General features: G+C 50.1%; 6 protein-coding genes across 6 annotated transcripts; 1 reads left to right on the forward strand and 5 right to left on the reverse strand.

The window, feature by feature from the left end:
* Positions 1-445: 445 nt before the first annotated feature.
* On the reverse strand, positions 446-2,960 carry FMAN_12681 (putative RNA helicase dbp2 (DEAD box protein); the record flags this gene model as incomplete). Its single annotated transcript, XM_041823150.1, has 7 exons — positions 446-492; positions 550-693; positions 745-873; positions 1,332-1,439; positions 1,497-2,465; positions 2,518-2,666; positions 2,815-2,960. The coding sequence occupies 7 exons, from the start codon at positions 2,958-2,960 to the stop codon at positions 446-448; spliced, it is 1,692 nt and encodes a 563-aa protein (XP_041688760.1).
* An 813-nt stretch (positions 2,961-3,773) lies between these two features.
* Positions 3,774-5,286, reverse strand: FMAN_12682 (uncharacterized protein; the record flags this gene model as incomplete). Its single annotated transcript, XM_041823151.1, has 3 exons — positions 3,774-4,694; positions 4,748-5,085; positions 5,142-5,286. 3 exons carry the CDS (start codon positions 5,284-5,286, stop codon positions 3,774-3,776), a joined length of 1,404 nt encoding a protein of 467 aa, XP_041688761.1.
* An 828-nt stretch (positions 5,287-6,114) lies between these two features.
* Positions 6,115-7,984, reverse strand: FMAN_12683 (putative NDE1-mitochondrial cytosolically directed NADH dehydrogenase; the record flags this gene model as incomplete). The annotated part of the gene is made up of 3 exons (XM_041823152.1): positions 6,115-6,188; positions 6,246-7,550; positions 7,630-7,984. 3 exons carry the CDS (start codon positions 7,982-7,984, stop codon positions 6,115-6,117), a joined length of 1,734 nt encoding a protein of 577 aa, XP_041688762.1.
* Positions 7,985-12,232: 4,248 nt separating this feature from the next.
* On the forward strand, positions 12,233-13,860 carry FMAN_12684 (uncharacterized protein; the record flags this gene model as incomplete). The annotated part of the gene is made up of 3 exons (XM_041823153.1): positions 12,233-12,724; positions 12,831-12,897; positions 12,956-13,860. The coding sequence occupies 3 exons, from the start codon at positions 12,233-12,235 to the stop codon at positions 13,858-13,860; spliced, it is 1,464 nt and encodes a 487-aa protein (XP_041688763.1).
* A 142-nt stretch (positions 13,861-14,002) lies between these two features.
* On the reverse strand, positions 14,003-16,160 carry FMAN_12685 (putative thiamin biosynthesis protein thi-4; the record flags this gene model as incomplete). The annotated part of the gene is made up of 11 exons (XM_041823154.1): positions 14,003-14,099; positions 14,148-14,227; positions 14,278-14,493; positions 14,526-14,654; positions 14,705-14,770; positions 14,819-14,969; positions 15,019-15,178; positions 15,232-15,619; positions 15,674-15,756; positions 15,809-15,990; positions 16,108-16,160. 11 exons carry the CDS (start codon positions 16,158-16,160, stop codon positions 14,003-14,005), a joined length of 1,605 nt encoding a protein of 534 aa, XP_041688764.1.
* A 766-nt stretch (positions 16,161-16,926) lies between these two features.
* FMAN_12686 (uncharacterized protein) lies at positions 16,927-21,200 on the reverse strand (the record flags this gene model as incomplete). Its single annotated transcript, XM_041823157.1, has 3 exons — positions 16,927-18,651; positions 18,710-20,207; positions 20,254-21,200. The coding sequence occupies 3 exons, from the start codon at positions 21,198-21,200 to the stop codon at positions 16,927-16,929; spliced, it is 4,170 nt and encodes a 1,389-aa protein (XP_041688765.1).
* Between the last annotated feature and the right edge of the window lie 812 nt (positions 21,201-22,012).

Here is a 22,012-nt window from a genome sequence, read left to right on the forward strand (position 1 = left end):
ATTCAAATATACCATCAACATAAAGTGAGTCGTGTTAATTGAGTTAACTACAATTGTCTATTGGACATACAGCTCGACTTTTGACAACATTGTCATCGACCTCCAGAACGCGAGGCCTCCAATAAAGGCGGGCTATTTCCCCTTATCTCCACCTGTGAGCGTTTTCCATACCGCTCGACACGATATCATCATCCCAATCTAAAGCCATTATTTCGAATAACATAAAACAGAAAGCGAGAAAATGCCACATAAAGTGCGTGACCAAATCGATCCGCAATCAAACCAGAAATCCAGACTCGCATGACGAGTCAAGTCTAATCGAATCACCTATCTCTAACAAACAAACGCCTTGGGTGTCATATACTTTTGAGAATCCGAGGAGCCGTGATTTGAGGCCGCCTGATCCGTATCATGAGAGGGTAGTAGCCCAATATGAATAAACCTCTTACCATCGACGGTTACGGTTGCCGATGGGCTGGTTGTTGGCGTTGGCTTGAGGTCAAGTCAGCTCGATAGGTATCTAGCTGCTTCAGCGTCGGCGATACCCACCTCTACCACCACCGCGACCACGTCCCCATCCACCGTAGCCGCGACCACCACCGCCACCATACCGAGTCATCTCAGCAAGGCGAGGGTCAATCTGCTGCTTGGCCTCCTGGAGAACATTGACAAGATCACGTGCCTGCTTCTGGTCTGAGAAGATTGTTAGTATGTACTAAGACGATAAAGCTGAAGGATACTCACTATCAGTAGTGAAAAGGGTGATAGCGGTACCGTTGGCACCGGCACGGCCGGTACGACCAATTCTGTGAATGTAGTCCTCCGAGTTGTTGGGGTAGTCGTAGTTCAACACATGAGTGATGTTGCGCACATCTTTAGCAAGAATGGTTAGCAGGCGAAGCAGGGGTTTGTATAGCAACGTTCCAGCACGGAAGATGAAGGTGAATGGCTAAGCATATTGGCTGGCCATCTGTACTTCACTCCTAGCGGAGATGGGGCAATAGAAAGTGCGTCAAAATGCCATCCTGGAGTATGCGGGTCACTGGGTCCTGGGAACAAGAGAACCTTGGCCAGCAGCTTGATCAAAGGCAATAATATGCCAACTCCACACTCGTACCACGGAAGAGAGAACGGTACAAGAGTGAACACACGTGAGTATAGCAAAGTAAAGGCTACACAACGGATCAAGACCCCGTTGGTTGAGAACCAATTGGACACGATAATTATCAGGCAGATTCGCACAGTCAAGAGAGCCCCTAAACACGAGAGTAAAGTACAGCAAGTGCTGTCGCTGGAAGTTGCCATGAGGGAGTTGGGATGATGATACATACCGATACCACGCGAGGCCACGTCAGTAGCCACCATGATGGGGGACTTTCCGGTCTTGAACTGGTCAAGCACCCAATCACGCTCGTTCTGCTGCTTGTCACCGTGAATGGCTAGCATATATTAGTAGCTGTTCTGTAATATATTGTGCGAGGGTGGATTAGACTTACAGAGCGCGGGCCATCCATCCTGGCGGAGGAATCGAGTGATCTCGTCAGCAATTCGCTTTGTGCCGACAAAGATGAGGATCTTGTTCTCCTTGTTCTCCATAACCTTCTCAAGGTGCTTGATCATGCGGTCACGCTTCTCCATGTCTGTGACAACCTCGACAATCTGTGTGATACGGTGGTTGGCAGCAAGTTCCATGGAACCAATGTTGACCTGGATGAAATCCTGGAGGAAGTCGGAAGCCAGAGCGCGGACCTCCTTGGGCCAAGTAGCGGACCACATCAGAGTCTGTCGGTCAGGTCGAATCTGGCCAATAATCTTGCGAATCTGGGGCTCGAAACCCATGTCAAGCATGCGATCAGCCTCGTCGAGAACGAGGTAAGTGACACGACGCAAGTTAGTCTTACCAGCCTCCAGCATGTCAATCAAGCGGCCAGGAGTGGCAATGCAGACCTCGACTCCTCGAGAGAGATCGCGAATTTGAGGACCCTTCGGGACACCACCGTAAACACAAGTGTTTCGGATGCGAGAAGATCGGCCGAACTTCTTCATCTCCTCTTGAATCTGAACAGCAAGTTCACGGGTAGGGGCGAGGACGAGGACAATAGGGCCGTCGCCGGGAGCAAGGAGAGGCTGAGCGTTGATGTGGACAATGGAGGGGAGACAATACGTAAGAGTCTTTCCGGAGCCTGTCTCGGCAATACCAACAACATCGCGACCGGAAAGGGCCATGGGCCAGCCCTGAGACTGAATGGCAGTAGGGGCGGGGAAGCCCTGGGCCTTGACCTCATCCATGACATATCTGGGGAAGCCAGCCTCATCGAAAGTCTCGACGGGTCTGGGAACATCCTTGCCAGCGATGGTCATCTGGTGCTTGCGGCGGAAGGCTTCCACGTCAGCGTCAGATCGGCTTGAGACATCGGGGTGTTCCTTGTAGAAAGACTTCTCGAACTTGGGGAGGGTGTTGACATCTAGACGAACGTTAGTAGGCGAAAACAACGACATGACGAGCGAAACACGTACCCCACTCCTGGTTCTTGAGGCCAGCGCCGAGGGCACCCATACGGTCACCGCCGGCACCTCCTCCATAGCCGCCTCCAAAACCTCCTCCGCCGAAACCACCGCCACCTCCGCCGCTGTAACCATTTCCGTTACCGTATCCGTTACCTCGTCTGTGTTTTGTGTTAGCAAAATACGATAAAATGTTAGATTAGAAACGCATGTGTTGGTGGTTGCGCGCGTTGTCGTTGGGGAAGTGACCGCGCCTCTAGGCTGAAACCACCAAATCTGCGCTCAAACCACAAAGAAAAGTCGACTCACCCTCCGTAGCCACCGCCGCCGTAACCATTGCGGTCACCACCTCGGTCACCACCACGGTCGCCGCGATCACGGCCATAACCACCACCGCCGTAGCCACCTCCTCCACGGCCACCGCCGCCGCTGTATCCGCCGTCGTAGCCAGACATTATTTCAGGTTAAGAGAGATAAGACGGAGCCGTTTGGAATGGACCCGTCTAGGAAGGGGGAAAGGGGGAGTATTAGAATAAAGAGAGACGTGGGATGCGCTGTATAATATCTCGAAGTTACGAGATTAGCCTTCTGTTTGATGAAGAAGGAGTGCGCGCCCGAAGGATGAGATGATGAATGGGAAAGGGAGAGATGAATGGAGGATGTGTGAAGTTTTAAGAGAACCGGCTCGGACGCGCTGACCATGTAATTTTTTTTTTTTGCTTTCGCCGCTAGGCAAGTCCGCCTGGGAGACCCACATAATATCTTGAGGCGACAGTGTGATTGGACTCGGATGGTCCACTGAAAATGAACCCTTGAGCCGCCACCTTAGTCAGGTACCTTGTGGGTGCCTACCCTATACTTCGATTTTTTCTTCAATTTCTTATCATAGGACTTCACATAATAGCAATCATTTTAGGTGCCTGATGTTAGATCTTCTTACATTCTTTATCTATCTGTAGCGCTCTACTGGCTTGTAGCGCGAAATACAGAAACGAGTGTCGTGTCCATTAATTGCGTAACGCCGGCAAATATTGTCAACACATGCACTTCCTAAAAGCCCATGTATAAATTCTCCACATGCATGGACAGCACAGCAGTCTCAAAGCCAAAGAAACATATCAGGAACAGCCAAAAACACTTACGTCGAAGAGATGGCTGCATGCCTGGTGGTAGAGCTAACATAAAATAACTGCATCAATTATAATAGCGCGAAATAGCCAACCGTACATTGAATAAGTTGGTGGTAATTTGCTCGTCTCAGTATCTACCTACTCATCCATTTGCTCCTTTTTCCACTTCGCATCCAGGGCCTCTTCTAAAGCACCCCTGAACGCACCGACAAAGCTCCAGCAATCTAAGAAAGTATTATACAGCGGTGCAGGCGCTACTCTAATCACATTAGGTCTGCGCTCGTCAACCAGAACACTCCTCCTCTCAAGACCAGCCATAACCTCATCAAGCAATCCATCGGCCAGGAGAATGCTCACCTGCGCCCCACGGCGCTCTTGCTCACTGGGCGTGATGATCTTCCAGTATGCACCCATGTCCTGCGGCAGTTTCTGTAGCTCAGAGACGAGATAAGCCGTCAATCTAGTGCTCTTTTCCCGCAGAGGAGCTATGCCACCGGCTAGCTCGAATACCTCGAGGGAAGCACAAAGGGATGTTATGTCGAGTACGGAGGGATTGCTGAGCTGAAACCCTGCTGCGCCAGGAACAGGAACGAAACCAGGCCTCATTGCGAATCGGTTCTTCTTGTCGTTTCCCCACCAGCCGGCGAGTCTCACGTTGTGCGATCCATCGTCCCCAACCTGCGTGTGACGCTCGTGAACATACAGACCTCCAATACAGCCTGGTCCGCCATTCAAGTACTTATATGTACACCAAGCAGCCGCGTCGACGTTCCAGTTGTGTAACGAGAGAGGTACGTTGCCTGCAGCATGAGCGAGATCCCAAATGACGAATATACCACGCTCGCGAGCAAAACTAGTCAGATGTGGAATATCGAGGAGCTGGCCCGAGTAGTATTGAATACCTGGAAGGAGAAGCACTGCAGTAGTGGAGGCGTGCTTCTCGATAATGGACTCCACATATTCGTCAGAGAGAATGTCCTCGTTATTTGGAGGCTCAATGGTAATCATCGAGTCTTCAGGACGGAGTCCGTGATGCCGTATCTGTGTCTCAACAGCATACTAAGCATTTATGTTAGCGCCTGAGTTGCCAAGTGCTGAATAGAACCACTGACATGATCACTTGGAAACGCTTTGCTCTCTAGTATGATTTTATGCCGTCCCTTAACATCAGGCTTGTAAAATGCCGCCATCAATAAGTGAAGATTGGCCGTGAGAGTCTGCATAACAGCCACTTCGCTGACCTTGCCGCCCACAATTGGCGCAATCATCTCGGCCGCACGAGCATCAACGTCTAGCCATGTTGGCAGAGGAGAGTCCTCGAGGGGCTTGAAGTGACCCTGCACACCCTGTGTGCGCCATGTCGCGAGGTATTGCTGTATGCGATCTAAAGTGCGTTTAGGCTGAAGGCCGAGAGAGTTGCCTACAAGGTATATCGCTCTATCATTGGCATCTGCAAGAGTTAGACCAACATCGAGGATACGCTAGATATGAGAGAAATACACTAACCCGTGCTGTCACTGGTAGGGAGAGTTTTGCGAGCTACATCAGCTTTGGAGGGGACGTTGAACTCGTCGCGAGTGTGTTTGAGAGCGTCATTGGAGTCCAGCTCAATGGCGTGGTCCCTGCCAGAAAGCTTGGAGGAGTCACCCATGGCCAAGAGCACAGACAGGTTAGGTTATATCGTGCAATGAGTTGCCCACCTTGGGTCTAGGGAATGAGCAATTCTCTTCCCCACGTTGCGTTCCCTGAGTAAAGTAGCTTACAGATATTACAAGCTCCGCATATCGGCTTGACGCGGGGAGCTTCTGCCCCGCAGTCAAACTTGGGAGCTCCCGACTTATGGCCGGGACCATTTGGAGATTCAAGATTTGATATCCACACGAAGAGCATGAGGCCAGGCCAGACAGGGCATCTAAACTGCATATGATGCAGAATCTTCATGTGAAAGCTAGACCCACGAACCAAGACATCGATGTGCTCTACCACCTTGTCCGGTGTCACGAGAACCCCCTTTTTGATCATACTATGGTATGTACACTACGAGACAGCAATTCGGAGAGAGCACTCACAGGCAAAGGCCAGACCCGTGTATTTGTTCACGATATGAAGTTTTGTTGATTCCTTTTTCCCCATCCTCCACAAGTCTCCCTGCTTTTCGCTTTTCTGCGCACTCTAGCTATGTCATACAAGGGGCCTGCCTCTCCCATCTATATCCGTGAACAAAGAAAAATTACAGAACCAAAAAAGAAGAAAAGAAAGACCAAAGCGAGGTTTACAATATGAAGCATCCCATCCCAAGCCCGATTCTAATCAGACATCTATTAGTCCGGCCCAGTTAATGCACAATGCTCCAAGTACACCCTCCCAAGAACAGATCGTCGTACGATGCAGTCCGCGGACAACATAAAGTCCTCAGCTATCGCATCTCATATCAGGGTATCGAACCTTGTTGCATAAAAGGTTTTGTTGGATCGAGGGTTTACTCGCGAGAGACGTCACGGCCAAAGGCCTTGGACTTGAGCCAGTCAACAGCGACCAACACACGGTTTCGGGCTAGAGAAATCCAATTAGCACGATTATTATGTCAATAATAGCTTGTGATTAACTTACTGCTGAAGCACATAGAGAGGTAGGCGCTTCGCCAGAACAGGTAGGTCAAGCCGCCACCACTGGCAATGTTACCGTTGAACCAAGGAACATCAGCAACAGCCTTCTCGCTACCAATGTAGGCCAAGCTACCCTGGTGGGAGTATCGGAAGGGCTTGACGTCCTTGATTCGGCGAAGCTGCTTCTCAAGGCTCTCAATCTCAGCGGCGACCTCAGCAGAGTTACCCTGCTTGAGGTTCAAGCTGCTGCTGAGCTCCTTGATGCGAGCCTCCTGAGAGTCAGTCTTGGCCATGTTGTTGAACAGGCGGGCCAGGAAAGAACCCTCCTGGGAAGCGACCTGAGCTGTAGGGGCGTAGCCAGCAACGGCGCAGTCACCGACGGCCCAGATATCGCGGGTGCCCTGGACAACAAGGTACTCGTTGACAGCAAGACCACGGCGAGAATCCTTTTGGGCGGGAACCTTGCCCATGAGGTCACGGACAATGGGGCGAACAGCGTTTCCAGTTGCCCAGACAAGCAGACCGTAAGGAATACGGAGAGTTTGCTTGCTGCCATCGGGACCAGCGCACTCAGCCTCAACAAAGTCCTCTGTCACCCTCTTGACCATGGTCTTGAGCTTGATGTCAATGTTCTCCTCACGCAGGGTGTTCTCGGTGTACTCAATCAGCTGCTTGGAGAAAGAAGGGAGAACGTTGGGAAGGGCCTCAATAAGAGTGACCTTGAAACGCTGGCTGATTTCGGGGATCAGCTTCTTGATGTCGTCCTCGAAGAAATCACGGAGCTCTCCAGCAAACTCGACACCAGTAGGGCCACCACCAACGACGACCATGTGCATGAGACGGTCGATCTCTTCTTGGGACTGACCCTTGAAAGAAGCGCGCTCAACACAGTCCATAATCTTCTTGCGGATCAGCTGGGCATCACCAATCTCCTTGAGAAAGCAACTGTTCTCGCGGACACCGGGAATACCGAAAGTGGCATTCTCAGCACCGACACCAATGACGAGCATGTCGTAGGGGATCTCAGTCTGAGAGTGAGGGCCCTTGCCCTCGGTGTTGTCCTTGATCTTGACAACCTTGCGGTCAGGGTCAACAGAGGAAGCCTCAGCTTCGTAGTACTTGACGGCACCCTTCTTGTGGCGGAGGATAGTGCGGACAGGCTCCATAATGGAGCGGTGCTCAATGAGACCTGTTGTACATGAAGGCAGGAGGGGAGTGAAGAGGAAGTAGTTGCGAGGAGAGACGACGATGACGTTGTAGTTCTCGGTGTCGAGGTTCTTCAGGAGACCAACAGAGCCCCAACCGGATCCTAAGGAAGAGTATTGCGTCAGTAACTTGGCATGGTATATGGGAGGAGCGCCTATAGCCACGCGCGCCGAATTACTCACCCAAAACGACAAGAGTCTTCTTGGAAGGGTCAGGCTGGTACTGCTCTTGAGGGTGACGGTCGTCGTAGATAACGTAACATGTGTAACCAACGAGAGCACCAAGAGAGAGGTATGTGAATCTCCATGTCCATCGGAGCGTTCGTCGAATCTTGCCAGGCTTGGGCTTGGGCTTGGGGGCCTCGTCAGCATAAGCTCTTCGGAAGGCAATGCGGCCAGAGTTGTTGAGTTTCATGGCAATAGAAGGTCGAGCAGAGGTTTTGGAGGCAGTAGAAAGGGCGCGAGTCGCAATGCGACTGCTGGGGGCCAACTGGCCGACCCGGGAGAGGGCCGTCATGGCTCGCGCGGAGGAAGCCATTGTGAGGATCTGGTAGAGAGGAGCTCAATTGAGAGCGATTGGAGGGAGAAGGAGGGAAAAGAAGAGGAAAGAAAGAAAGAATAGAGGACACAGACTGAGAGTCTCTGGACCAGATGAGGGCGTCGCGAGCGGATGGGGCTGGTGACGGACGGAGGTGAGTCGAAGGAGAATCAGTCACAACCCACGAAAGAGGGCGAGAGAATTTAGGTAGTGTATGTACAAGAACTGGACCTTATTAGGTGCGGTACGTAACTTAGCGTCTAGACAGTGAGTGAGCGAGTGAAAAGAGAGACCCTCATCGGCTGGCCGGACACAAGGTAAACTAGGGTGTAAGAAAAGATGATGGCATAGTTCTATTCGGTAGTGTTTAGTTTCTTTTTTGCTCCCAGCCCGACCCGTCCTGTCCTGGCCCCCTCGAGATAAGACATCCCGTCTTCCATTTCTTGCTTGTGTTTAAGGCTCCACTAAAAAGTTCAGGTTCCCTGCCCGTGCCTCCAAGGCTTCAAGCTTAGCGGAGCGGGTCGGCGTGGGCTTCCGTCCTCAGCTAAAAGCTACCGGTGCTGCACGGCCCTGAATGACGCCCACTGAACGAATGAGTAGAGATCATCTTTGATTTGGGCTGCCAAATGATGGACTTCGGAGTTGACAACTGGTGGTATCAACAAGAGTCACGGTTTTCCTTCTGACATCTTCCCCGTATGACAACTTGTCTCCCGCTTTGGCCTGTGATTATCACTTATCACTTCTCGTCTCCAAATCCAGACTCCAATAACCCAATCCAATGGACCGGACCGGGTTCAACCCCGATCCGCAGCTTTGGTTCAGATAAAAGCTGCAGTGCAGTTAAAATTGGGGTTGATTGCTCATTCCAACACCTAAAATTTTTGTCAACCTTTGCCCTCTACCTCTAGACTTTCGCTTTCTGGCCCTTGGCGTGTCCGGCCCGTCATGAAATCAGCGAAACTCCACTAACTTACCGAGCAAACCCCCTGTATACAATTCTATTTTTTTTCTAATATCATGACGACTGCTGGCGACAACGTCAAGGTGAAGGAGGCGGGTTTCCCCCTCCACTGCTCGTGATAACTCGGTCTGATGCTATCAGAACAACGTGCATAATTCTGTCACACCATCACTACCACTACATGCCTCTCTAGCCACTGTCGTCTATCTTTGTTCTGCTCCGTGGTCAACTCGACATAAATCTCGGTGTCTCTCCGTTTCCGGCCGTCCGGGTCGCCTTCAGCAGAGAAATGTGACATTGGCATTCATTGTGGATTGCTCGATCCTTGAAGCCTTTTGGCGAGCGACAGAGCGCATGAACAGCAAACAGCCTTGTCATGAAAGACTGATAGACATATTACGTATACTGTTACTTTATCTCGGCATCCGGAATACGGGAACACCAAGTATCCAATATCTTGCTTTTTATGTCCCCTATTTTGATTCCCTGAGGCAGTCCACGCTGCAATGTCCATTTTATGTGTGCCAATCAAATGCGGTTATTCCCTGGATCTCAAGCCTGCAGATGGAAAAACCCCGACCCTGAAGGATAGGAGCCTGTCATCCGTCGGTGAAAACCCGGTTTCTCGCGCTCTCATTTCTGATTTCTGAGCTTAGCTCAGTGTTAGGAGACACCGCGGTGTATCGGTGAGGCTTTTAACCGTTGGCGCGGATTAGTCCACCATTGGATACAGAGCGTACGATATTAACCGTAAGAACTCCAAAGTCCTCATGCAGTAGAGATACAGAGTCGAGGGCGGTTAATTTTAGGTGCCTGTAGGAAAATCAGATGCGCGATTTGGTCTCGTTTGGGAAGCTCCTAGCGCATTCACATGTCGCTAGCAGCCTCTCACTTACAAGATACGCGGTATTGCCCAAATAGGTGTTACTGGTAATTGTGAACGACGAGCGAATGGTAGATTTGCCGCTGTAATCGGGTCGCAATTCATGACAGACGGTATTGCCTTATATCTCTCATCCTGCTCTTCTGAGTAATTGTTCGATGTCTTGCGTACCATTTGCTTGCTAGTTGCTGATCAAATTTGGGCTTGGGTTTTTGATGCCTCCCGTCTCGTTTTGCGTGGGGTGGTGACTTATATCAAAACACCACCGAAATATTCCCCCCTCACCCAACCTTATCAGGTGAAATCTGTACGGAATATGTAATCCCCAGACCTTGACGTGATTCTCGTACTATACCCCAGAATCAGATAAACATTGGGGGTTGTAGTGCATCCCTGGCAGCCAGTCCATCTCGGAGCCGCAGTCACATCTTGTCAACCTTACATCCGCAGAAGTGCACACAACTCATATCTCGCCATGAACCTCAATCCGAACCCTTAAAAAGAGCTCACTCCCCTTTTCTGTCTAGTGGCCGCCGTGCTCGCTCCCTTGGACCGGGTGGATCTCATCGTGGAGCCTCAAGAGGAGAAAACGTTCATGTCCGCAAGCGCGCTAATGACGGATCCGCGCTTCTTCAGTGCGCTCTGTTCATGATGGTGAACATGGACATGGGCGAGGTGTGTGATTGGAGCGCGTTTTCAAGGGGTCTTCGGTGAGCGAGCACGGTGAGGCAGCTGAAGACTGCGTCTATTTCAACTTCAAATGACATTTAGTTTGTGCGTATCTGGGATGTGGTGATGGGGGCAAGATATTGCTAGCCCTCTATGGGGACGGCCACTCGGTGAAATCCCCGACACTGATGAATGCGATTGGATGTTTAGTATTATCAAGAGCATCTTCGTTCATGACGGGGCATGTGACGGATTTCCTTTCTGGGCCATCCTACCAGTTGCAAGTTTATTGTGTTGTTTGATGATAAAACACCTCTTCTTCACGAAACGCTTGTGACGACATGTCCAGTGGTCATGATGGCAGCAGCAGCAATGAAAGATTGCCTGTACCCACTACCGATGGAATCTGGAACTGACGCAAAAGCTTTTTCAAGGGTCCATCAAATGATGACTTTATCCACAAATGATTTAACATCAAACATCCACCCTGAGTCTTTTGATATCGGACCGTCTGGCATGCGCCATGAATCGCCGACTTTGCTGGCGGGGACCGGTATTCGATGTGCAAACCCCAGATGAGGCTGATAGAAACGATAGCCGGAAAGGCAAGCCGAGATCATGAGACTCAATGTGTCGAAGGTTGAAGATTGCGAAGCAAAACGAGCTTCAGATTGTTGAGGGTGTCTCGAGTTTGGGCATCTGAAGCAGCATAGCCAACCACCTGTCGATCATTGGAACCATCAGACATGAACTTCATCTGATGACAGTCTGAGCGTTAATCAGCATCATATCATTTATCCTCAGCTGCATAACCCGTCAAAGAGGATTGAATCCTTTGTTAATAACCAATCTATCACGGAGAACCCAATTAATCAGGAACGAACAGTAACAACCCCCCTGCATGACCGGTCTTCATCAATCTCTTGCGACAGGCTGAAACAGGAGCTTGACTTTGAGACGTGCAACCCCTGCCGCTAGAAACCTACAAGCTGAGGCCACCCGTCACTAACACATATGCAGCCATTTCTGCACCAGCCCTGTTAGCGCATCAACGACGGGCTACCGTGCTTCCATCCTGAATCTCAGTTCTTGGGCAAAGAAGCGACACTAAGCGTTTTCAAACGGCAGACAACGACTCTTGAACTGCTAGGTTCGGCTTGAATGTTTCGTGTTACTGCTCACATCGTGCCCCTGAACCCTGAGATCGCCTTGGCTGTGTGGATGGGGTTCACACTTTACCACCGTTTATGGCTGTCGGATCCTTGTCTTTATAATGTATCATATCGTATCGTATCGCATGTATAATGTAACTGTTGATCGTGTCTCACCCCGCGGACCAGCTCCAGCTCTAACGTTAGAGGTTCCTCGCGCTTCACTTCCTCTCTCGTCCGTCCGTCCTCTCGTTTCTCTTCCTCCTCAATCAGCAGAAACTCCATTTCTCGCTTTTTGCATGTCATAAACCGCCAAGCCCTTATATTCTTTCCTTTGTCCTTCTCTTCCTTTGCTCTTGATCAAGGCTGGACCTTCGTTTGAATAACGCCTTCTTTTATCTGATCAAGTCAGTGACTTGCATCATCAAAACACTCATTTCCTGATACCCAGACTATTCATCCAACGCCTTGGGTATCCAAATCATATCAAGACGTACCAAGACATATCATGTTATAAAGACCCTTGGTTCATTAATACTTTTTGTTTATAATCAACACAACTCAGAATCCCTACTGCGACAATGGCGCCTTTTGATGAGCCCCATCACCTTCGGTGGCAGAGACAAGCAAAGAGGGCTTTTGGTGCGACTCTGCCGGATTGGACCATCGCCGATGACAGCGACGACTATGATGTTCACATTATGAAGAAGCGACCAACAAGGCCGAGGATCAGACGAAGCAATGTTCCAACCTCATCCAGGGAGCCTGAGGTTATGATCAACATCCTAAGGGAGCCTTATGCCAAGCGAACCGATACTGTCGATCCTGCGACTGAGAAGCAGAAGCAGGACGCGAAGAAGGAAGAGAGTAGCGACAGTGAGAGTGAAGGTGACGACGCAGCTGACAGTGGAAGTGAGAGCGAGAGCGAAGATGAAGACGAAGAGCCCAAGAAGAGTAAAGAAGACCAAACCAGCAACGACGGCAACCTCAACATCAAATTGCCTGCATCGTCAACAAACTCGCCATCAGTCGACGCTCCATCAGCGGAGGGAAGTATGTCGGATTCCCCTTTGGTAAGTCAGATCCTTGACCCGCTCGCTCATCATGTACAAGTCGTTTCGGGTTGAGACATGTCAAATGCAATGCAATGTAAATTCGGTCTTGCTAACTCTTCTAAAGGTAGAAGGTGGTGATGGTGGCATTCACTCCAATGTTCACAAGATCCTGCTAGGCGTTGGATCCGTCGGTATGCTCTCCCTGTCCACCTCACCTATAACATTATAGACTGCTAACACGATTTCAAGGCGGCTTTCTATTCCTACTTGGAATTGGGTTCCTCATCTGGAAATTCTACTCAAGGAAGCAGACCCCAAAGAAGCCTGCTCCCATTGATGACATGAACTTCGACAAGCCCAGCCGCTTCGAGAACCTCGTTTCCAAGGTGCCTTTCCTCGGACCACGCTACGGCCACAAGGGCTGGTACACAATTGAAGATCCATCCTACTCTCCTCCATCTTACTCTCCGCCTCTCGCTGAAAAGACACGGCCTCAGTCACCACTCTTCATGTCTAAGCAATCCGACAACTTCCTTACAGTGCCTAGCCTACCATTCGGCGTTTATCGTACGACTGGCGACAGAAGGACAGGGGTTACAAACTATGACATTGACGCTGTAAGCCCTACAAGCACAACCTTCGTCGAGAGCGCTGTTGAGGTCCAGGTCGTGGCTCGTCACGATCCCAAGGACTCCTTGAGCACGCCTTACAAACCTCAGCAACACAAGCGAATCCCCTCTACCACACCATATGCCTACGATGTCGGACGACGTCAGACAGGTGTTAGCGAGCTCTCCTCCATCTCCTCTGGCTTCGGTGACGGCGATATCGTCGTGACGCCTACCACTCAGACTGTCCAAAGTGTCCCATCGCGACCAGAGCCTTCGCGACAACCCACATGGAAGTCTACCAATTCTGTTGGTCGCCGTGACACTGTATCTACAGTAGCTTCAGTCGATACACGGCCACGCTTCCGCTCAGTGAACTCATGGGTAAAGCAGCAGAATGGGCAATTGCGACGAGCTCAACGACAACAAGAGAACAGCCTTGATAGTGACGCTCCCCCAGTTCCTCCTCTGGCCCCCCCTCCTGAGCAGGACTTCAGATATATGTTGCAAGATGATGAGAGACCACGCCCAGTGGAGATGGTCTAAGAGAGTTTCGAGAAACATGCATGATATATAGAGGCACCTTTGAAAGGAGTATGGCTGGACCAGGCGTCAGATACCTATGTTGGATTTTGTGACATAAACAAGGAAACATACGGAACCAAGTGTATACTCAATTCTATGTCTATTAATTGATTGATCTAGTCTGCTTCTCCTGTTTTTTGTGTCTGTGTATTGACTCAGGTCTGCTGGGCAGGGAACATCTCCCAAAAGCCAATTTCCATCTAAATCGTGTTAGTCAACGGTCATCACTAAAGAGGATGCTAATATACCTTGAGGGCGTGGATAAAGATCTGAACCAGCTCTTCAATTCGCGAAGGTGACTGCAGTTGAATATGCTTTTCAAGCAAGGCTGCATCTTGGTTAATAGACAGATACTCGGCGAAACTGAGGGAGACTCACCAGAGCCCAACTTGACAGCATCAGTGTAATCCTCTTCATTGTAGTTCTTGATCCACGCCCAGTATGTGTTTCCCTCGCGGACGGTCTTATCATGGTCATGAAGCATCTTAGCTGCGGCACCATAACCAAGAAGGCATGGAGCAAGAGCCATTTGAAGACCAAGCCAATCGCCGTTCTGACCAACATCAAGGACATAACGAGTGTATGCGGTGCAGGCTACAAAGAAAGTCAGAAAAAGATCACTGTACATGAACCTGCTTGAACTTGCCCTGTTTCTCGGGTGTGGCACGAATTTGCTCGATGGAGACGCCGAAGCTCTCACAGTATGAGGTATGGAGCTTTAGTTCATGCATGATATGCTGAACAATTTCTGTTGCCTATAGAGAGGTCACGAGATTGCGTCTAGTATGGGGTCAAGTGAACATACTCGAGAAATATCTTCAATATTTTGCGCCTTATAGGCAGCCAGGGCGTTGGCACGTGAAAAGTGAATCTGCAAATAATGATTAGCTTGGGATCATTACATGATTTGAAGACGAACCAAGTATAAGTAATCCTGAATAATATAGCCCTTGAAGGACTCGAGAGGCAGAGTTCCGTCACCCATAGCCATGACGAAGGGATGGTAAACAAACTCCTTCCAGACGTCGCGGACATCGGGGCGCTCGAGAAGCCACTCGATGAAGTAGCCGCTGTTCATCGAGTTAGTACAACAAAGAGGATAAAGCTTTGTGAACTTACGGAGTAAATGGGAGAGTATAGGTCGAGTGGAAGTGGTTAAGGGGACCATGCCCTTTACCAAGACCAGGTGCTGTTCGAATGGCAGCTTCAATGTATCGGCACGCTGATCGGACAGCCGTTGGTGTATCAAGACCCTTGGCCAAGTTTGATGCGATGGCCGCTGAGAAATCACTTAGTATCAGACCAGTTGTATTCAGCAAGTTTGTCACTTACACGCCAAAGAGCATCCCGTGCCATGGGTGCTTGAGCTCGCCTGGTACGGGCTTTTGACTCTCACAACCTCACCATCACCACCAACAAGAACGTCCACAACAACACTCCTCTCTTCCTCAGTCTCGGCTACAGTCAAGTCCTGCTTCATGGGTCGGTGTCCGCCCTTGACGAGCACCCACTTAGGACCCAAGGCTTGGATTCGTTGAGCTACAGTCTCAAGGTCTTGCACACTGCGAACCTCGGGGGCTTCTTGACCATTTTGGGAAAGGATAAGAATAGCTTCAGGAATGTTTGGTGTGAGGACCGTAGTGTGCGGCAGAAGGTGTTTGCAGAGGTGTTGGATGGCTTCATTGGGGAGGAGTGTTGCACCAGAAGTCGAAACCATGACCTAGAAGCTCATTGTTAGAAAGACTCAGACAGAGATATATAAGTGGGAACATACTGGATCCACGATAAGCGAAGGGATGCTATGCTTAACCATGGTATTTGCAACCATCTCTATTGTCTCTGTAGAAGCAAGCATGCCTATCGAGGTGTTAGTCATTGTGCAACACAGCGAAATCGCTGACCAACTCACCAGTCTTGACAACATCGACACCGACATCTTCAACACAAGCATCGATCTGCTGAGACACAAAATCGGTGGGAATGACATGAATGCCCTTGACGCCTTGAGTGTTCTGCGCAGTCAGCGCCGTAGTGGCCGTCATAGCGTAGCAGCCATGAGCAGCAATGACTTTCTGATCCGCTTCAAGTCCACTAAATGATTTTCTGTCAGCATGTATTACCATTGAATATTGAGAAGAAGAAAAATCATGAAAACGCCTTCAAAAAGCTCCATCATGCCACTCTGAATATAAGGAAGACTATACTTACGCTCCGCCCGAACTGTCCGACCCCGCGATGACAAGCACTCGCCCTTGTACCATGGTGAAGATTTTCTTTAGGAAGGGTTAAAGAATGACCAATACAATGAATCTACCAGGAAAAGATGTATGCTATAGGTGTCGTGAAGGAGCAACTTGGGCCTCGATCGGGACTGAGCTCGCTCTTAATCCCGCGTTCGGTTACTCATGGAAGCGGCGTTGGTTGGTATTGGCAGGCGATGTTAATGGCTCTGGTGGGGCCGAGTAATTCGCCGTCATCATAATTACAAGTCGTACGTACATGAGATACATACATACCTTACATTATCAGGTCATGATGTTACTTACTTACTTACTTACTTATCTGCTCCCTAAACCCCAAAATTCACCGGCTAAAGGTAAATTCGGCATATTTACTTAACCGGTTCCTCGATACCATGAATCCTTGGCGTAGACTGATTTGTAATTTGGGTATATGATGATGCTACTCGTAGTCGAATCAACCGAGCAATCCTTTGATATCTTACTACAATATCCTTAACCTCACTTGGTCTCGTTCCAAGAAGCCCTCTCGGATAAAACCAGAAGCATCCCTTCTTCGATGTTTTGCCCAAAACTCCATGATCCAAAACCCAGACCAGACCAGACACCAATGCGCTTTACAGCAGCTACTCCTCACAAAGATATATACAGCTCAAGACCCGCCTGCCACCCCTTGACGTGCCATCATGATTCTTGTCATTGGTATCGTGTAGTTGAAGTTTTCCAACGTCATGTTGCTTTTGGCTATGTAGTCATTTTATATCTTCGAAATATCATTGCCCATATCTCACCTCCTCAACCTGAGAGGAGCTGGCGTAAGATCTGGTGGCGGTGCCGGCGGCTCGCTGATGCTCCGTTGCCTCTCTGTCCTGTCATCCCCGGAGCTATTTTCGCCCTCGCCGCTTTCTTCTTCGCTTTCCTCTTGGCTGTTATCGTCGCTACTGTCGTCATCTTCGTCATCCTCCTCCTCGTCGAACACTATTTGCCGCATCACGTTCTTGTCAAACAAATCTATAACCATCCTTCTCACCCCTAACCGGTAGTGGTTCCATTCCATTGCGCTCATCACTTCCTTGAAGAACTGTGTACTTTTGAAGGCGCTTGGTTTGTGTGCCCGCAGCTTCTGGAGGTCAGTAAGCGCCTTCTTGTAGAGGACCATATTTCCTAGGTCCACGATGAGCTCCAGGACTCTTCTGTTAACATCCGCCTCGCTCAACATAGCAGGTATTTCTGCTGGCTCAAGAGGTGGTCGAGCGGCGCGAGGTGGCGGTGCCTCCTGGGCTGTCCGTTGACTTGACGGCAGGGTGATCGACGTTACCGTCTTTTGTTTCCACGCTGTCAGTGATAGCAACCTTGATAGGTCATTGGGAATGCAGAATCCAAGCGAGGTACCCATTGGTGTTGTGTTGGCATCCCATCCATGCTCAGATAGGATCTCCAGACCATGCGTAGAGCGAGAAATCAGACCAAGAACGAAGAATGCAGTGCCCCTTAGACTCATTACCTCATGCGTCTCGGCAATTCGAATGATATGCTCTACCACGTCGTTAGATTCCAAGAATGGTGCTCCGAGTTCCATGGACCCAACGTTGCCAACAGCCCAAAGGCAACCCTTGACCTTCGTAAGTATTTCCGCATCTCCCTTATCCATGCCATGCTCACGAATCGTAGCTGCAAAATCCTCAAAGTGACCTTTATCACTTAGCAGCCTACATCCCTCCTGGGTACGGGTCAACTCCCGATAAAAGTGCGGTGGTACATGGTTATCATGGTAGTCCCCATCCATCTCACTTTCATCAAACAAACTCATGCGAGGATTGTGCTCGTCGGGATCAACGAGGAACGCTCTGGCCAAGCTTGCCTCTATGACCCTGACATATGTATCGTTCCGTCCCAAGAACCAGTCGTCCATTTCGTTGCTGATGTAATCCAGTCCATCCAGATAATGGTATCCGATGGATGTTGATAAGAACCGTAAGAGCAGCGGTGCTCCGATTTCTCCCAGATGATCCAGAGCTGGCCGGCATTCAACAATATACTCCAGGTAGGTCTTACGATTACAGGCTTTCTCCAAGATCTTCACAGCTGTAGCACAAACCTCAATCTCGGGATCGTAAAGCTGTGTTACCAGAAGCTGAATGGCCCATTTCGAGTCACTAACGCCACCCTGTCCGTTGGCTGATGGTACCGGCCGAATGGCGTATTTGCGAAGGGCATTCGTTGCATGAATTCGAATTTCCTTCGTACCGGCGGTCAAAGCTTTGGACAGCAAGACTCGAGGATGGCCCTGGACGCTATAATCGAAGCTAGACAGAAGTAACTTGATGAGGTCGGGCCTCTGCTTCAAGTCCACGATGTGGTACATCATATTGAACATCCTCCAACGTTCTAGTAGTTGAAGACCTTTAGGATCGCCACTTAGAACACCAAGCATTGAGAAGTAGCCCGCGCAAAGTGTGTCAGTGACTCGATCTCTTGAGAACATTGGATACTGGGCTGTGAGGCCGCTAGTCTGGAGGAAGTGGTGTTAGTGATCAAGTTGAGGAAACTGTGATAATATCAAGTCTTACCGGATCGCATTGTGCTAGACACTCAGCTATCTGTCTGAGCAACTTGCTGTCTGCCAAGAATTTGATTCCCTCGGGTGATTGAAGTAGAGAGTGCATCAGGGCACAACCAGCTCGGACATACTTCTGCGTGGCACGAGTGTTTTTGACATTGGCAAACCTGTATTTGAAAGGGCGATAGAAGCTGATGATTCTCTTCATGAACTTGGAGGCTTTGATGGCCTCTTCAAGTCTCTTGCCGCTTTGTAGAGGACCGTCAATGATCTTGAGAATAGTCTCCCAGTTCCACTTAGCATAGTTCGAGCTGTTGAGGACATTACTATCAATCAACAATTGCCGGAAAGTAGCATCGTCAAAAACCAGAGATTGGTGGGATTTGGGGGCCTCGTCAATCGCGGATATGTCATTCGAGTTGTGGCCTGACGACAACGCCCCGGACAAGGCACCCGTAGGCGCACTTCTGTATAAAGTACGACTGACACTGCTGATCTGGTAAACGATGCCCGATGCGACCCAGTGATCATTGTTGCCAATGTTGGCAGCCGATGAGAAGAGTTCCGGCAGGAGGTGAAGCTCGGCGCTCCAGGATGGGGGTAGGAGGCGACTGGCAAGTTTCAGCACCTCGCTTATCAGAAGGGTCGTCTTTCGTTGGAGAGTTGGATTCTCGTCCCCTTGAGCAATCTTCAGTAGCACTGGTAGGAGGCCTGCTCGAATGAGCACTGCCAGCAACAGAGCTGTATAGTGCTCGACGAAATTTTGCTCACCGCTGTCTTCTTCTGTGAATTGTAAGTGGCTCTTGTCCTTTTGGTTTGACTTCAGATTCGCAACTCGGCCGTACGTTGTCAATCTCCTTCCAGCAAGAAAAGAGGTTGCCCACGCTGGTGGTTTGATCCGTAGAAGTGAGAATATAAGATCAAGAATAGTCTCCCGAACCACATCACTCGGCAATAGCATGCTCGTGATCAAGGATCGAATTGTTCGAAGATCATACATGCAGAGAGTCATGAGCCCTGGCCATGACTTCAAAGCTGTCGCAATGGCTTTGGAGTTCTGTTTCATGATACTTTCGTTTGTCAGGAGGTGGTCGGTAAAGACAGTAAATAGCACCTCCAGGCCATATCCTGGCTGTATGTATTTCCGTTTTCGAGGCGAGTCGAGCAGATATAAAAATGCAGAGGTCAAACTCTCGGGGGATTTGTAGACGCCTTCTGAAAGGGCCTCGGTCAATGGTCCCAAGCCACCAGATGCCACCAAAAGTGCTGGATCTTGCACTATGATTTCTGCTAATGTCTCGATGCAGATAGGTCTTAAACGGTCCAGGTCTCCCTCGGCCGGCTGAGCATTTGCTCGTCGGTCTTCTCCATGCTCTGCAACTGCAACTATCGTGCGCACCACTGCTCGAGAAATCTCTTTCACTCCGCCTTTGACATCAAGAAATGCACGGACGAACTTGAGGGCCTGCTCGCGTTCAACATCCGCTTTGCGGTAGTTGTTGAGTGATCTGATCATGTCAGTAAAAAGAGCGCGGTCATAGTCGAGGCACATACCGTATCACCAGATAATCCGTGTTCAGACTTCGGATCTTCTTAAGTGATGCCACATCTGAAATAGCATATCTGGTCATTCGATAGCCAGCAGCCACGACTTCGCGACTCTCGCTTAGGAGCATTACCTGCATACGGAGCCCAAAGATTGACCAGACCAAGTCGTACTTAAGAGTCGGGTAACGTTTGAAGAGATCGACAAGCTGGTTCCCCCGTGAGACGTAGTACTCCGGCATCATGCCCTCAACCTCTAAGGCCTGGAGCAGTTCCGCAAGCGCAAACGTTGGGCTTTCTGTTGGTTCCTCGTTGTCAGATTCTACGACAGATCGTGACACGCTCTGTGGCGAACGCAATCCAATTGGTCTCCCGGATTCGATAACGTTGCTCTGGGTACGGTTTCGTTTTGGCGTCGCAGGTGGAATCTGTCGTGTATGCTGAGCATCTGAAATCTTTTGGCGCAAATCCTTGATACGCGAATTGCTGGCGTTAAGCTCCGCCTCAACCTTTTGTCGTTGCTCTTTGGTCTGCTTCGCTTTCTTAGAGTTCAGCGCCTCGAGCATGTTTTCACTCCCCTCCTTGATCTTCATCTCACGGTTGAGTCTTTCTTTCAGATGTGCCAGAGCTTGCTCAGCTAGCGTGTCTGCGTCGTCCTCTTCCACCTTGTCCATGAAGCTGCTTGGGTATATTGACCCCGCTTCAGTCTTACTTCCAGCCCGACTACGCAACTCTGAACTGAAGCTGCCGGGAGCAACATTAAGACTGCTTCCCCTTGGCGCAAAAGATACGGCCGAAGCCGAGAGATTTCGGGCGTTGGCGCCATTGGGGGGTTGTAGACCCGAATCCCCTCGGTCGAAGCTCGTGCGACCGGATAACTGTTGAGGAAGGTTGTGTTGTGAAGGTTGGCTCGGAGGGGTCATGCCCTTCTGAGCTGCTGCAGAGGAGCTCAGCATATCAGCGGCGAACAGCCCACCGATTGGGACTGGGCCCAAAGGTGGTGGAAGAGCATTCGTCGATCAACGGGCGACTGAGGTGAAGAGTACGGAGGATGCGATCGCGGTCAAGGTTCGTATGCGTTGCAGTGACTTCGATTGATAGGCGTATATTCGTTCGCAGAATGGCGGTACAAAGTGATTGTCTAGATCTAATACTTAGAGCGATCGTGATGTTGTGTCGTATGTATAACTTGGACCGCGTTTTCGGCGATCGCGCTGTCAGTGAAGCTGTAGTCTATCTGGACAGCGAAACTGAGTCAAGCTGGAGTTTCAAGAGAGCGGAGTTGTCGCCGAAGACGTTGAAGGTACCTTAGCTTGCGTGGGTTCCAAGGCGACGGTGGGTGAGAAAGGAAGCAAATGATGTAGCCACAATATGGGGTTGAAGGACCAGTGTACCAACAGAAGCAATAACCAGATTGATGCCGTACAGAACCTGACCTTACGTAGATACCTAGGCCAATATCAGAGCAAAACGAGCGAGGTTCAAGGACCAGTTTGGCAGGGTTTCGAGAGACGAGAGGACAGGTGATTGGAGGATCGAGAACAGAGGTTGTTGGCTTGCGGGCAACCAGGGCCTAAAGTGGAGGCGGACAAGACCCAGCCAGATGGTGATGTATTCCATTTACAGACCTGCCCGGGGCACTAAAGTCCAACCTTGTGCTCTGTAACCTGTGCTGCAGCCTACAGTTGCGGGCGGCTTCACTACCGTTGGAAAGTTTTGGAATAGCTCCGTCTGGCACAGTAGCGTGCTGTAGGTTAGATGCTCTGAG

This window comes from Fusarium mangiferae (genome assembly GCF_900044065.1).
Source record: "Fusarium mangiferae strain MRC7560 genome assembly, contig: FMAN_scaffold015, whole genome shotgun sequence".
Classification (NCBI taxonomy): Eukaryota; Fungi; Ascomycota; class Sordariomycetes; order Hypocreales; family Nectriaceae; genus Fusarium; species Fusarium mangiferae.